Genomic DNA, 15,237 nt, shown 5'->3' with positions numbered 1-15,237 from the left:
TGTGGTACATTTACTAATTGGGTGAAACAATATTGATACATCATTATTAACTAAAGTCCATAGTTTACTTTAGGGTTCACTGTCATACAGTTAAGCATCCACCATTACAGCATCATACAGAATAGTTTCCCTGCCCTCAAAATTTCCTGTGCTCCCCCTATCCATCCCTCTCCCTGCCCTCCCCCACCCACACCTATAGATTTGCCTTTTCCAGAATGTCAGTTGGATTCACACAGTATGTATGGCTCCTGTCACTTAGTAATATGCATTTAAGTTTCCTCCCTGTCTTTTCATGGCTTGATAGTTCTTTTCTTCTTAATGCTGAATATTTCATTGTCTGAATGGACCACAGTTTGTCCATTCACCTACTAAAGGACATCTTGATTGCTTCCAAGTTTTGTCAATTATGAATAAAGCTGGTATGTTGTTTCTTTCATACAGGCTTTTGTTTGAACATAATATTCAATTCCTTTGGGTAAATACCAAGAAGTGTGAATGCTGAATCACACTGTAAGACTACATTTGGCTCTGTAAGAAACTGCAGACTGTCTTCCCAAGTGGCTGCACCATTTGCACACCCCACTCCAGAAGGTGACTGAGAGTTCCTGCTGCTCCACATCCCCTCCAGCATCTGGTGTGGTCACTGCCCTGAATTGTGGCTATTCCAATAGACATGTAGAGGTGCCCCATTCTCTTTCCACTTCCCTGAGAACATGATGTTGGGCACCTTTCACGTGCATATTTGCCATCTGTATTTGTCCTTTGGGGAGGTGTCTGTTCAGATCTTTTGCCCCTTTTTTTCAGTTGGGCTGTTTGTTTTCTTACTGGTGAGTCATACTATCCACTTTTTCACTATGTACATCTTTCACTTTATGTGCTTCATGGATTCTGGCCATGTTTTGCTCAATTCTTCATCTTGTTTGCTAGATGTATTTCTTTGTGTCACTATGCCACACTTTAACCAATTCCTTACAAATGTACAGTGTTTCTATAAGCAATGCTCTGGACAACACTGGTTTATATAGAGGTAGGGACATATAGATGTCCCAGTTACCTATTGCTGCATAATAAACTTAGTGTTTTAAAAGAACTATTTTGTTACAGCTCACAGTTTTTATGAGTAAGGCATCCCAGCAGAGCTTAGCTGGGTGATTCTCCTGTTCCTTTTGATACCATAGAGATGACTGGGGTGGCTGGGAGGCACTTTGGGTCAGAGTGCCGACATGTGGCCTCTCCAGCACTGCGGTCCCAGGCAGTAGTACTTCTTCTGTGGCCTCTCGGGGCTTCCAGAGAGTTCCAGGAGGCCCCAGTGGAAGCTAGAAGACTCTTGTCGCAAGACATCACCTCACTACATTCTATTGGTCAAGCAAGTCCTTAGTGCCAACCCCGATTTGAGGGGAGGGGAAATTAGACCCCACCTCTCAATGGGAGGAGTAGCAAGGATTGTAGCCATCTTTAATTACCACATTGCCTTTGTTCTTTCGGAAATATTCTTAGAAATGGTATTGCTGGCTCAAAGAGTAGTGTATGTTCTAAGTGCTGATACTTTTTTTTTTTTTTAAGGAGAGCACAACTCACAGTGGCCCATGTGGGGATTGAAACGGCAACCTTGGTGCTATTAGTACCACACTAACCAACTGAGCTAACCAGCCACCCCAGTGCTGATACTTGTAAATGAACTGACACCCCACTAAGGATGTTTCTACATTTTTGTTAACCCTCGATTTCATCAGGCTTTTTTTTTTTTTCAATCAGGCTTTTTTATCCTTGCTAACATGATAGAAAAAAAATAACCAAAAAACCAACCTTGGTGTTTCAATTTGTATTTCATTTTAAGTGAGTGTAAACATGTTTTTACAGATTTGTTGGCTATTTGCAGTTTTTCTATAATTTTCTTGATGTCCTTTACCCATTATCCATGGAGAAATTGGTCTTCTTGCCTTTCATCTAAAAAATAACTATTATCATAGAGAATAAATCATATATCATGCCCATTGTGTGTCATATGTTGAAAATAATTTCTCCCAAATGAGTTTGTCTTTCACTCACAGAAGAAAACTGCCGAATTCTCTTAGAGACCCTGGTTTTGAAGCTGCCAGAGTGGGAGCTGATTGCCTTACTACCTCTGTTCATTGCTATACACTCTAGTGCAGGGTTTCCCAGCCTCGGCTCTGCTGATATTTTGGACCCGATACCCTGCTGTGGGGGCTGTCCTGTGTCTTGGGTGCTATTTAGCAGCGTCCCTGGCCTCTGCCCAGTAGATGCTGTGAGCACCCCCACCAAAGTTTTGATAACCAAAATGTCCCCGAATTGAGAACCAGTGCTTAAAGGGAAGGCTAAGCTACTTTACCAAAAAAACCCAACCAAATGCAGTGGTTAAAAAAAGACAGAATTTTCTCTTATGTGACAGTCCAGGGGCAGGCAGCTATGCTCATGGCATCACTTGGGAACCCAGATTCCTTCCAGCACGGTGTCTACTCCCAAAAGCGCTCACCATCATCTTTATGGTCAAAGCTGGGTTGAAGGAGGGCAGGGAAGGAAAGAGGGAGAAAGTTCAGCCTGCTGTCTGGAGCACATGCCACTTCTGCTCACATTTCATTGGTGGTAACTTCGTCACCTGGCCACATCTAAGTGCAAGGAGAACTGGGAAATGGATTCTAGCAGGGCAGTGATGTGCCCAGCACAGTCTCTTCTTCTGAAAGTAGGTGAGTGCTATGGATGAATAGCCCCCCAAAATTCATAGTTCAAATTCCTAACCCCCAATGTGACTAGAGGTAATTAAAAAGAAGAAACCAGAGATCTCTGTCCCTCCCCACATCTGTACAGTGGAAAGGCGAGGTGAGGACACAGCCAGCCACCTGCCACACAAAGGAAGAGTTCTCACCAAACATCAACCTTCCTGGTGCCTTGATCTTGGACTTCCAGTCTCCAGAACTGTGAGAAAATAAATCTGATGTTTAAGTCGTCCCATGTGTGGTATTCGTTGTGGCGGCCCAGCTGAAAGAGGGACGTTGATGGATGGTATCAAAGTCTGACACAGTTCCTGTGAGACGGAAGGTGCAACACACTGAGGACAGTAAAAGGGTTTGTCTTTTCTCTTTTAATAGTAAATCTCAAACACACAAAAGTAGAACCCAATGAACCCTGGGTACCCATCAACCAGTTTCAGCAATTATCAACTTAGGACCAAATTTGTGTCACCGGTCTGCAAGCACGCTCAGACCCAGCATTCCGTCATCTCCTCCACGCAGTGGGCACCCTGGTGCCCGCCTGCTGATCGGAAGGCCTCCACGGGAGCATGAAGAGACTGCGCTCACACTGGGCGCACACGCTGCGTCGGGCCCGAGACCGGCCAGGGCAGCACAGCACACAGGAGATAACATCCAGCTGCAAGGGCTCTCCTGTGCCCACCTCAGGGCCACGAAGCAAGGACGGGATGCCTGGAAATGCTGCAGCACCCTGTGACTGCTAAGAAGGAAGGAAAAGCTAAGAGAATTACTAAGATGCTGACATCATTTGACATGACATCGCTGAGCCAAAGAAACAGTTCTTGGTTGCCAGGTTGGGACTTCGCTTTTGTGGGATAATTGCAGGCCTTGATGATTTCAGCCAGTTGGGTTGCTCTCCTGGTGCAGTTGAAGCATCCTGATGAGAAACAAGGACATGTTGGCAGAGGCGGAAGCGAAACTGCTTGTTGTAGCTTAGTAACAAACCCGCTGTATGTGTGCTACTTTAGCAACTTCTGCGATCAAACGGGCACCCCCACCACACAGGCCCCATCAGCCAGGCCCCCTCCGTTTCCACGGGTGAGCCGGAGGGCTGTCAGTCACAAGCTGATGTAGTACACGTATGTCCCTCCGTCTCAGCAAATGATGTGGTGAAAGGCTGTCCTGGGACTCGTCCCACACTGCATCTCTTCTGTTCTCTGATCCCTTCATGCTTTTGAAGGCAAGCTGGACATGTTAGAACGAGACAGCAATCAAAGGATATTACTTCCTACACAAGGCCACATTAAGCACTAGTCTTTGTGTCATGAGCTTTCACTAGGCAGCAGCAAAGGACCCCAAAGTCTGTGACTCGGAGTCACAACGGTTTATTTCTGGCCGGTGCTGCCTATCAGCTGCATATCTTCATTCCAGGATCCAGGCTGAAAACAGCAGCCCTAAAGGTGCACATGCTGTTCTCAAGCTGGAGGCAGGAGTGGGGTGGGCGAAGGACACAACTGCTTTTAAGGCTTCTGCCTGTACATGTGCTGACAGCTGATTACTTTGCAGCAGGTCTGGGAGTCATGTGGCCAAGCTCAGCATCAAGGAAGGAAGCAAATAATTGGAAATAATAACATAATCTATCACACTTCCAAAACTGAAAACCAAATCAGGGAGGGGCTCAATCAGGAAAACATGAGGCTACTCTAGGTATCTTGGGTAATACTGTCACCTAGGCTTTGGCAGCTACTGAAAGAACTGGGGGAGGAAAGTTCAGGGAAACTGCTGCCAAAGACTCAGCCCAAGTGCTTGCTGAATGGGTGGTCTCCAGACCTGGCAGGAAGCCACCGCGTTCTCAAACCTGAAAGCCGGGGCCAACCTCTTGGTCTACAGCAGAGAAGCACGTAGTTCTCAAAAGCTCGCTGAGACAACAGCGTGAATTTCATGTCTACCATATTTCTGGCTGCGACTGCCTCCCAAAAAGTGGCCTCCAAATTTTGTGCCAGTGCCTATCATCCGCAAACCCTAAACCAGTATCACAGAAGAAATCCTGTGAAATGTACTTCCAAGCTTGTTATGGGCAGAATGTGTCCACCCAAAGTCTGTTGGAGTCCTGACCCCACCTGATAGCATTTGGCCGAGAGCCTCTGGGAGATGACTTGGGTTCGATGCCGTCAGGAAGGCGGGATCCTCACGTGGGAAGTGTCCTGGGAGAAAAGGCACGAAATCCTTCCAACTGCGCAGTCTCACCTGAAAAATGCCCCAGCAGCCCAGATGTCCCTCAGATAATAACAGCAAACATTACTCAGCGAGTTCTAGAAGCCCGGGGCTAGTGTCAGACGAAACGCTTTCCGCCTCCCCACGACGTGGACCGTTGACCCCGTCCTCACCGTTACCCACGTCCACAGGCGTGGGAGCCCGAGCTGAAACCACGGCCCGCTTCTCTCCCGTGTCCCTGTGAGTTTGCACACGTTGTCTTTGGGAATGGGACCCTCAGAGCTTTGCAGTCCGTGCTTTAGGACTGAGCGACAATCCCGTGCTTTCCCAGGGCTGTCGCGTGGCCAGTGTGCAGACGGCCTCTCCCCCCAGCAGGACACAGTCCAAGCGGCAGCGGCCCCGGCGCAGCACGAGCTGGACCGCCCGCTCCGGAGGGAGGGACAGTGCGCCCGCGGCCTGCGCCGCGCTTCCGCCGCAACTCGCCGCCGACTCGCCGCCCGCCTCCCGCGGCCCGGCCCTCAGCTCACGCGCCGCCGCCCGCCTTCCCCCGTGCGAGACAGGACAGCGGCCCGCGCGAAACACCCGGGCCGAAGGCGCGGCCTCCGCCGGAAGAGGCGGTGCGACCAGCCGCCCTCGTCCCGCCCCCGGCTCAGTCTTAGCTAATCCGGCCAACGCTGGGAACTGCCAGCCAATCGCAGTGCGCGCCGCCGCCGCCCGCCCGTTTCAGGCCGTCCCCGCGCGCCGCGGCCGACGGCCAATGGGGGCGCCGGGAGGCGGCGTGGCGACGCGGCGGCGTGGCGACGCGGGGTTTTGGCGGGCGCCCGAAAGCGGGCGATGGCGGGCCGGCGTGGGGCGCTCATCGTGCTGGAGGGTGTGGACCGCGCCGGGAAGAGCACGCAGAGCCGCAAGCTGGTGTCCGCGCTGTGCGCCGCCGGGCACCGCGCGGAGCTGCTCCGCTTCCCGGGTGGGTGGCGCGCGCGCGGGAAAGGCCGGGTGGCGGGGGCCGGGGGCCTGGGCCAGAAGGCCGGGAGGACGCGGGAACCGGGGACTGGATGGGACGCCGAGGGGCCGGGGGCGGCCGCGGCCTGGGCCGGGGAGCCTCGCGAGCGAACGCGCGGCCGCGCTCTCGCCCCGTCCGGTTCCTCCCCGACGGAGCGCCAGGGTGGGGGTGCCTCATCCGGAGTCAGCTGCGGACGAGGGCACGGAGGCCCCGTCGTGCCCGCGGCCGTACTTTGATTTGTCTGACAGACGACTGGCGTGGAGCTCGGCGGTGGCCGCGTGTGTGCACCGCCTTCGAAACGTCTGTTCCCAGTGGTCGCCGCGTCCGGTATCACTCGCTTCTGCTGCATCTGTGCGTTTATTTTTGTGCAGCTCTGCTGATCTCTAGTTGGTGTACAATGAAGTGCACATGTTTAAGGTGTACAGTTTGATGAGCTTCCACATAGTTATACATCCGTGAAACTTTTCACAGTCAAGGCATTGACTGTACGTCTGTCACCCCCCACCCCCCCCAAAGTTTCCTGGTGCTGTTTTGTAATCCAGGTCTGTTTTGTTTGTTTTGTTTTTTTGGATACACGTTTGACCTCTGAATTTTGTGATGTTTTTAAAGTAAAACATTGATCTTGAGAGTGCTTATTAAAAGTTCAATGTTAAATGATCAGGAGACAGCTTAAGGCTTACAAAACCCGGATAGGGAAATGGGGAAAAGGCCTTTTTGAATATTTAGTGTTCTGATCTTTAAGCCAACCCATCTACACATCTTATAAATGCTTCCTTTGAGGTAACTGCTTTCTATCTGAGTTCCTTTCACCTGAAGCATCTTGGTCCCAGTGTGTCTGCGTCCTGCTGCCTTTTCTCAGGGAAACCCCTAAAGCTTCACGGGAGGTCTGAAGCTGTCCAGAAATGCAGTAAAATAAAACAAACTTAGACCTGAGTCCAGGACCAGAAGTTCAGCCCAAACTATATTCTAATGTAGATGGAAAGCCTGACCTTGCTTTTGTGTGTCTCTCTTTTCAGAAAGATCAACTGAAATCGGCAAGCTTCTGAGTTCTTACTTGGAAAAGAAGAGTGAGGTGGAGGACCACTCAGTACACCTGCTCTTCTCTGCGAACCGCTGGGAGCATGTGTAAAAGCACTGCCCTTCCACCCTGCCCCCCGCATGCCTGGCTCCCTCCTGAGGTTCCAGAGGGGAATGCTGCTGAGGGTTGTGCACACTGGTGACTGATGCTGCAGGCTGTGTCTGTACAGGTTCTTTCCAGTCCTGTGACCAGAGAGCGCACAGCTGTGTACTTCCCTGAGAGCACCAGTCGATGCTTCCTCTTCCTCCTGCCCACCCCCATTTGTAATTAATAGACTTTTTTTTTAGGTAGCATTAGGTGTACAGAAAAACTGATTAAAAAGTACAGTTCCCCCACACCCCTGTCTCTTCCTTCCTGCTCCCCTCAGTTTTTGTTATTTCTGTCTTTGATGACTGTCACATTTGTTACAATTGATGAACCAATTTTGGTTGGTGTTTTATCCTCTCCCACCCCTTTTTTGTTTTATATTATCTTAGTAGATTCCCTCTTTAGTAACATTTACCTGTTATTGCCTGACTAAGGTGTATATTTTCAGCAGCTTCTCCCCAGAATGGGCCTAACACTCTCCGGTTCTGCCCAGATCCTTTTTTTTTTTTTTTAAAGGGTGCAGCTCACTCACAGTGGCCCTTGAAATCATTTCAATCAACTGGAAATGTTAAGAATAGTACCAAAAATTCCCATATGCCTGCCCTTCACCAAGTTTCACCTATTAGTAACATTTTGCTTCATTATTTGCTCACTCTTAAAAATTACAGGGCATTTGTTTCATACAATGCTGTGTTTCGCTTCACTTTGGGCAGGAATAACACAGAAGGGACGTGACATTAGGTCCCCCGTAGGAGATGCTGCCAGAAGGGAGGCCCAGCAGTGGGGCCCTCATCATGTGTGAAGAGGAGCTTGCCAGGCTTTCCCACTAAGTGACTGTCTTTCCTGTTGTCAACAGCTAAAAGGGATACCACAAAAGTACATGGAACCCCTTCCTTGTCACTCATTAATACCCTGCCTGAGTCAGTCATGGTTTCATACGGTGATTTTCTAATTCCATCATTCTTTCTCCATTTATTAGTTGCATTCTTCCTTCCCCATCCTATCCATCCATTATCAGTGTGGACTCAAAACGGGTCTTTACTGAGTGGTCATAAGCCACTGCTGTCATTTGTTTTGATGTTTAGATTGTTGGAAGTTTGGCTTGTGGAGTCTTCAGGCTGGCTCCTGTGTCCATTTGATGTATTCCCAGGCCTCATTTTCTGATAACTTACTTTTGGGTATAACAGGATTTCAGGACAAGGGCACAGAGTGTGATCAAACGTCTTGGTGCAGTTTTTCCCCTTCCCTGTGTGTTCATGTGGGATATGGTGAGGTTCATTTGACTCTACAATTTTAGGGTAGTTTTCCTCCATCCTTGTTGATTCAGTTTTTGAATACGTATATTAAACGGTTCAAGTCAAAAGCATACAAAAAGGTTCACTGCCCTGCCCATCCTCCTGTCCCACTCCTGCCCTCCCCATGGGTAACATTTTCCCTGATTTTTTTACAGAAGAAGCAGGTGCGTATGTGTCCTCACCTTTCTTGTACAAAAGGTAGCTGATGATACATACTTGTTTGTACTTTGTTTATTGGCACACGTCAGGTCGTTTATTCTGCTTACAGACATCATTCTTCACAGGTGCATCACTCTTGTGCATGCACCATATTTGCTTTTGCAGAATGGGTAGGTTTTTAATAGTTTGCAATTACAAGTAATGCTGTGATGAGGACAGCATCTCGCTGTTGCAGGTGTATGCGTTCCCCTCTCCCCCCTTCTATGAGCTTCTCCAGGTCACAGGGATCAAACAACCTTTGGTTCCCTAAAGTGCAAGCGATGCTTCTTGCTAATGTCATGCCCTTTGTCTCTGCTCATCATCCTAAGCTCTCAAGGCTTAGGATGCTGTCACCTGGGTGAGACCTTCCTCAGGATCTCATTCCTGTTGTCCTTTCAGGCCCGAGGGCATTGGTGCATCCTTCCATCCTTCTGGGCTGCGTCTACCTCTTCACTCCTTTCTCGAGTTGGGTAACCTGGCCCTTGCGACTGCCCACACAGCTGAGCAGACCTCCCAGTGGACATGTCTTCATCAGTTATGTTTGCTAGTCTATAGTGGCCTTGTCTCTCTCATGTTGGGCTGTGCTGGGAGTACCTGTGTGGCATCTTCTAAAGAGGAGGTCAGAGCTTTTTGACTAGGAAGAATGTTACAAGTCACTGCCCCAAATATCTTCATTGCATGGTTTCTAAGCTGCCAAATTGTGTCGTCGGAATGGTTTAAGCACAACAGTTCAGGGGCTGGGAGGCCAGGACCGTGGCTCAGAAGCACTTTCTGTTTTAGGCCATTAATTAAGGAGAAGCTGAGCCAGGGTGTCACCCTCGTTGTGGACAGATATGCGTTTTCTGGGGTCGCCTTCACCAGCGCCAAGGAGGTGAGTGCTGCTGGGCCCGTGGGGTGACGCCAGGTGTGACTCTCCTTGCTGGCACAAAGCAGCTAAGAGTGTTACCACTAAGAGTGTCACGGTCCTTATATTTTTTGAGTTTGCTCTTTATCATAGGAAGAATAACCTTTTATGTAGCGACATTGTTTTCACAGATGTAATTTTATCTTTTACTTGGAAGATGCATTTCACATCATATATTTTCAAAGATGTCCCGTCAGAACTTTTCATCCTGTGCCTTATGTTCAGACCAGATGGCGAGTGTCTGCAATGCTGTTTTTATTTCCTGACCTCCCTGCCCCAGGTAGAATGGCAGTGACCGCACTATCCCCCTTTGTTGTGCTTTTTATTTTGAAAGTTTCAAATAGGTACCAGCAGAAAAATGATACACCACCCAGCACCGTGACCCATCACCCCCAAGTAGCTTAATTTCCCCTCAAAAGTTAGCAGTCACCATAATGTCACCATTTAGTCAGTGTTCAAAGTCCTTAGTTCTCTCTCAGAAGTTGAGTTGTCTTGAGTTTTCACCGTTAGACTGAATCAGTCCAGTCAAGGCCCATACTTGAAATGTCTCTTAAATGTATTAATAGGCAGATTCCTCCATCTTTTTCCTTGCACCGGAATGGTTTTGAGTTTTATTTTTGCAAGCCTACCTCGGGAGCATCGGGCTCTCTTCAAGAGGCCCAGGGTGTCTGGTCACCTCTCTCTTGTGATGACAGCCCTCGGTGTGATTATTCAGAAGGGTTTGCTATATGGTAATCTTTTAATTCTGCCAGTTCTTCCTCCTGGCTGGCTGGAATCCTGCTTTAAAGGACGCTCCCCTGTGGAGTATTGGCTGCTTAGATTCCGTCTGTAAAGGGGGGACAAGACATGACTGAACACGCCACGAGCTGGTCCCTGTCCTTGCAGGCGCCCTCAGCGGGGCATGGTCCTCAAGTGCGTGGCACTGAGCTCACAGCTGGGCTCTAATCCTAAACCTTCAGAGCCGCGTGGCCCTACCTTTTCCTCCAGAAATGGGGACACTGTTTAGAGTTGGTGGATTTCTAGGATTGTTGGTCTTCCTCTCTGTCTTTGGAAGGGGGACGACACCCGGGCAGGCGTGTGGGTGAGCAGACGTGACCGAGGGCTGGTGGGTCTCAGGCTCTCTTCTGGCCAGAGGGTGCAGGCTGCATTAGCATGACCAGCCTAGGACCCGGCTGTGGGACGCGCCCGTGGACGTGGTGCTTTGTCTGCTTCTGAATGTGTTCCCAGTCAGAACAGAAGAAGGTAGCGTGGGAGAAAGGAAGCCGTGTGGGACCTAAAAGAAAGAGCCACTGCCAGTGAGGACGCTCACTGCTTGGCATCGCACCAAACGCAGCCTCGTTTGTGTCCTCCCATAAATTTCAGAACCAGGAAATGAGGCGCGTTGCACTTTCCTCCACTAACTGTTGGCTTCCTTCCGCAGAACTTCTCCCTGCACTGGTGCAAGCAGCCAGATGTGGGCCTCCCCAAGCCCGACCTGGTCGTGTTCCTGCAGGTGCGGCTGGCAGAGGCCGCCAAGCGGGGAGAGTTTGGCCACGAGCGCTATGAGAATGGGTCATTCCAGAAGCGGGCGCTGCAGAGCTTCGGGCAGCTCATGGGGGACAAGACTCTGAACTGGAGGGTGAGTTCACCTGGGGCCTTCGGGAAGCAGCTGCCAGCCCTGCCAGCTCCCGGCCCTGCCAGCTCCCGCAGCTGAGCCGACCCGAGCCGCGCTGCTGGGCGTCCCTCGGGGTACTGGCACCCACAAGTCGGTGGTGGGTTTCTTGCAGCGTGGGCACTGTGTGCCTGTGGGAGAGTCGGGAAGAGCTTGGCAGGGACCAACATGGAAGCAGCAGCCCTGCGTGCTGGGGCCCTTTGCAGAGTCTCTGTCCTGGTTTAGCCACGGGACCTTGTCACCCAGAACAGGAAATCCCTGAGTCACACCTTGCTTTACCTGCCATTTCTATTGGAAGAGGAACACTTTAGCTTATTGTCTGCTTTTACATAATCTCAGCGGAAGGTGGGCCTTGTCTGTTCTGGGGGTCAGCCCCCAGTGTTCTTCCGGTGTTGGGGTCATGGGCGCGCCTGTGTCCACACTGAGTTCCAGGCGCAAGACGGCTCCTCATTCTGCTGGATGCTCCGGCGCCCAACACGCCCCCCGATGGACATGTCCCCTACAGACGCGCCTCACACACATGTCCCCATGGACACAGGTCCCACCACGGTTGTGCTCGGCCACCTCGCTGTGCGCCCTTGAGTCACCCTTGCTGCAGGACGTGACCCTTCCTCCCAGATGCAAAGCTGGCCCTGCGTGCGCCTCGGCCCAGCACCACCTTCTCTCGAGCACACCCTAGTGGCTGGGCCCACCTTTGCCCCAGCGCAGCCAGAGGCGGGGCTTAGGTGGTGCCAGGTGCCTGCCCTGGGCACGTGGACACGGCCTTTCTTTCCTACTGCCAGCATCCACTGCCAGCACCGTGCTGTGTCCTCGCTGCTCTGTGGAAGGGTAAGGTGTTGGCTTTGAACCTCATCTGCCTTATGCGGGTGGCCGTCCCACCTCTGTGCAGTCCACCAGGCAACTTCCTTGGGCTCCTTTGTGGTACAGCTTGCTCCCTGACCTTGCGTCCCTGTCTCATGCTCAGGTCAGTGCTGAGCACACATCATGTTTGGGGGGGGTGAGGAAGGGTCCTTCCTCCCTGAAGGGAAGGTCAGCAAGGCGTAGATGTGAATAAAACAGAAAAACATGTCTGTACAGATAGAAACATATAGACACACTGCTAGTCTGATGAGCATGAGATGTTTACGTGTCTCAGAGTAAAGTACTTACTAAATCACAGAGGGAAAAACAGCCCCTTCGCTGTGGAGAAGCCTGGCAGGTACCACCTTAGCCAAGCAGTCAAAGTGAACAGCTCCAGGGGCGCGACAGGACGCCACGTGACAGGACGCGCGACAACCCAGCACCCCTCTGTGCCACCCGCCAAAGACACACGACCTTCATCTGTGCTGGGTTGCGCCATGCCAAATGCTGAGGGTCTTCTCTCTCTCCCGGTGATTCTACATGGTTTCAGTTATGTATTCTCATTGATAACACATTTCAACATCTACAAGGAGCAAGGCAAGAAAGTATAGAATGCGGGGTGTGAATCGGGAAGAGGCAGAGAAAAGCGCCCTCTCCTCCCAGGTCACCACTCCTGAGCTTCTGTTTCAGTCGTCTCTCTCAGCCTTGAGAATGTCCTTGAATCTTTCTTGTACGGCAGGTCTCCTGATGTAGAATTCTCAGCTTTTGTTTATCTGAAATTTTATATTTATTAGAATTCTTTTGCACATTTTTTAAGCAATAAGAAACATGCATAAAAGTTGCAAGTACAGTACAAAAAACTTTCCCAGGGCCATTTCAGAATTAGTACCTATACCCGCTCACTGCTGGGGACTTGGCAATTCCTACATAACTGTCAAGTGGAGGCATTAACACGGGCCCATTCCCACTGTCCGGCCTCCAGGCCCCGTTCAGGTTCTCTTATTGGTTCCACGAGTGTCCATTATAACGGGACCCAGACCGCAGTCACATCACTGGTGTCTAGCCCATGACTTTCACGACCCTGACATTTTTGAAGATGACAGCGGATACCAGTAGGTGAGTCTCAGATGGGTTTTGCTGTTCCCCCGTGATTGGATTTAGGTCGTGTGTCTTTGGCAGGGTGGCACAGAGGGGTGCTGGGTTGTCGCGTGTCCTGTCATGTGGCGTACAGTGTCAGTCGGTCCCGCTACTGGGGCTGTTCACTTTGACTGCTTGGCTATGGTGGTACCTGCCAGGCTTCTCCACAGTGAAGGGGCTGTTTTTCCCTCTGTGATTTAGTAAGTACTTTACTCTGAGACACGTAAACATCTCATGCTTGTCAGACTGGCAGTGTATTTATGTGTTTCTATCTGTACAGACTCATGTTTTTCTGTTTTATTTAGCAGCCCCGTCATGTTCACTGTTTATTTGATGTCCATATTGCCCCCAGTCTGGCCAACAGGCACCCGCCCCTTCACACCAGCTCCAGCACCCTGATATGATAGGTTCCCCCCTTTTGGGCACTTCCTGCTCCTGGTGCGTTAAGACCTCTGGGTCATCCTGCACACGCCCAGCCCAGCTTTGGAGTCGGCCGCTTCCCTAGGGGGCCCTGGTTCCCTTTCGCAGGAAGGTGGGAAATGGACACCTGGGCACCCGGGGTGCTCACTGCCACTGGGTGTTGCTGCTCCCCAGCCCACAGAGGACCATGCTCCTAGGCTGCAGTGTGGGGTTAGCCGGCCACTGCGCCGCTGGGGGCGGTGCTGTGCAAGAGCTTCGTGGCTGGACCCGTGGCCAGCGAGGTGACCCTCAGGAAGTGGCCCTTGTCTGTGGTCTCGGGATCTGGAAGAAGTGCCTGTTGTTTTTACATAGGTCTGTCAGGAACCTCAGGAGGAAGGGTGTCTTTCCAGGAGCTTTTCCAGACGCTGTTCTTGGCCTGGGCTGAGTGCTCCGCCTTCTCCCTGACTGGCAGTGGCAGAGGCCTTGGGCCTGTCCTCCCGCCACTGGAGACCAGCTTCTCTTGGCTGGCTCCCTTGGTGACGCAGGTCTTCGTGCTGTCCGTGAGGGGGCAGCATTTCACATGAGAACACCGCTCCGTCCGCCTGGCAGCCAGGGCAAAACCCTGTGCCCAGGCAGGGCAGGGTTCAGACCCCAGGGTGCTGGAGTGTGGCCTGAGCAGGAGCTGCTGTGCAGGCTGTGGGGAGAGGCAGGTGTCCTCGGGAGCGGGACTGGGCCGCCGCAGGGGTCAGGGGCAGCTTCGTCCCGAGGACACAAGCAGAGCCCACCATTGCCCGCTGCGGTCAAGGATCAGAGAAGGATGTGGGTGAAGGATCCCCGAGGAACTGCGCTGCCTTTCCAGAACCCAGCTCCAGAACCCTTCACTGAGAACAGTGCAAAGTGCTAACGACCCTCTTCCTTCTCCCTGGGAACAGGTGGTCGACGCTTCCAGAAGCATCGAAGATGTCCACAAGGAAATCCATGAGCTATGTGAGGACACCATCCAGGCCGCCATGCACAGGCCACTGGAGGAGCTATGGACATAGGCACAGAGGGACCGCGTCCCCTCCCTGCACGCGTGCGAGGCGGGCCACGCTGGCTGAGCGCCCAAGACAAGCGGAACCGGCTCAGCCCGTCAGCAGCTTCCCTCTGCCCTCAGCCTGGAGACGGGCTTCTCACCGCAGGATGAGCCACATCTAAGCAGCTCATCCACACGGGGGGGATTTCTCACAGGTACCAATAAAGTTAACTTGGAAACATGCTGCGGGGGCCTCATTCCTCTGTGGCAGCGGGGCCACACTTGCTCGAGGCAGAGAGCCTCTGGACACCCCCCCAGCCTTGTCTGTGGGTCCCGAGCGCCTGATATGCTGGCCTCGCTGGGCCCTGGCCAGCCGTGTCCCAGTGCTGTGACGCCTGTCTCATCTAAACACAGCTGATGCCAGCTTGGCTGGTCTTCTGTTGTGGCCCAAAGTGCCAGGAGCGTAACTTCACTGCACCCCATTTTCAGCAGCTCTGCGACGGAATGATTAGCAGCACCCACCGGCAGACGGCAGTACAGAGGCTGCAGTGATGGCAGGTGGGGTTCCTGGGGGCCCAGGCTGCAGTCTCAGCACCCTTCCTGCTGAGGCCAGGAGACTGGGTTCTGGGCCCTCGCTAGAAACTGAGCTGGAAGTGTCCTGACAGTTCTGACCGGGGCTGTGACCAGCAGCATCCAGGTCCCCGGCTTCCC

At 51.9% G+C, this 15,237-nt stretch overlaps 1 protein-coding gene and 1 long non-coding RNA gene across 3 annotated transcripts; one reads left to right on the top strand and one right to left on the bottom strand.

Annotated features, from left to right (window-relative positions):
• Nucleotides 1–1,807: 1,807 nt before the first annotated feature.
• Nucleotides 1,808–5,543, bottom strand: LOC109439207 (uncharacterized). Its single transcript, XR_002136467.2, has 2 exons — nucleotides 2,885–5,543; nucleotides 1,808–2,514 (listed from the first exon to the last, which is right to left on the bottom strand). It is a non-coding gene; the product is annotated as an uncharacterized LOC109439207 (long non-coding RNA).
• Nucleotides 5,544–5,674: 131 nt separating this feature from the next.
• Nucleotides 5,675–14,769, top strand: DTYMK (deoxythymidylate kinase). 2 transcript variants are annotated; one of them, XM_074316632.1, is made up of 5 exons: nucleotides 5,675–5,886; nucleotides 6,939–7,047; nucleotides 9,361–9,451; nucleotides 10,977–11,102; nucleotides 14,444–14,769. In XM_074316632.1, exons 1-5 carry the CDS (start codon nucleotides 5,757–5,759, stop codon nucleotides 14,552–14,554), a joined length of 567 nt encoding a protein of 188 aa, XP_074172733.1. In that variant the 5' UTR covers nucleotides 5,675–5,756; the 3' UTR covers nucleotides 14,555–14,769. The 2 variants fall into 2 exon arrangements, with proteins under 2 accessions (XP_074172733.1, XP_019567212.2); XM_019711653.2 differs by having other exon boundaries at nucleotides 5,679–5,886; nucleotides 10,905–11,102.
• The last annotated feature ends 468 nt before the right edge of the window (nucleotides 14,770–15,237 follow it).

The sequence above is a fragment of the Rhinolophus sinicus genome, linkage group LG01, assembly GCF_036562045.2.
Source record: "Rhinolophus sinicus isolate RSC01 linkage group LG01, ASM3656204v1, whole genome shotgun sequence".
NCBI classification, from domain to species: domain Eukaryota; kingdom Metazoa; phylum Chordata; class Mammalia; order Chiroptera; family Rhinolophidae; genus Rhinolophus; species Rhinolophus sinicus.
This window is presented reverse-complemented; position numbering and strand designations above follow the sequence as displayed.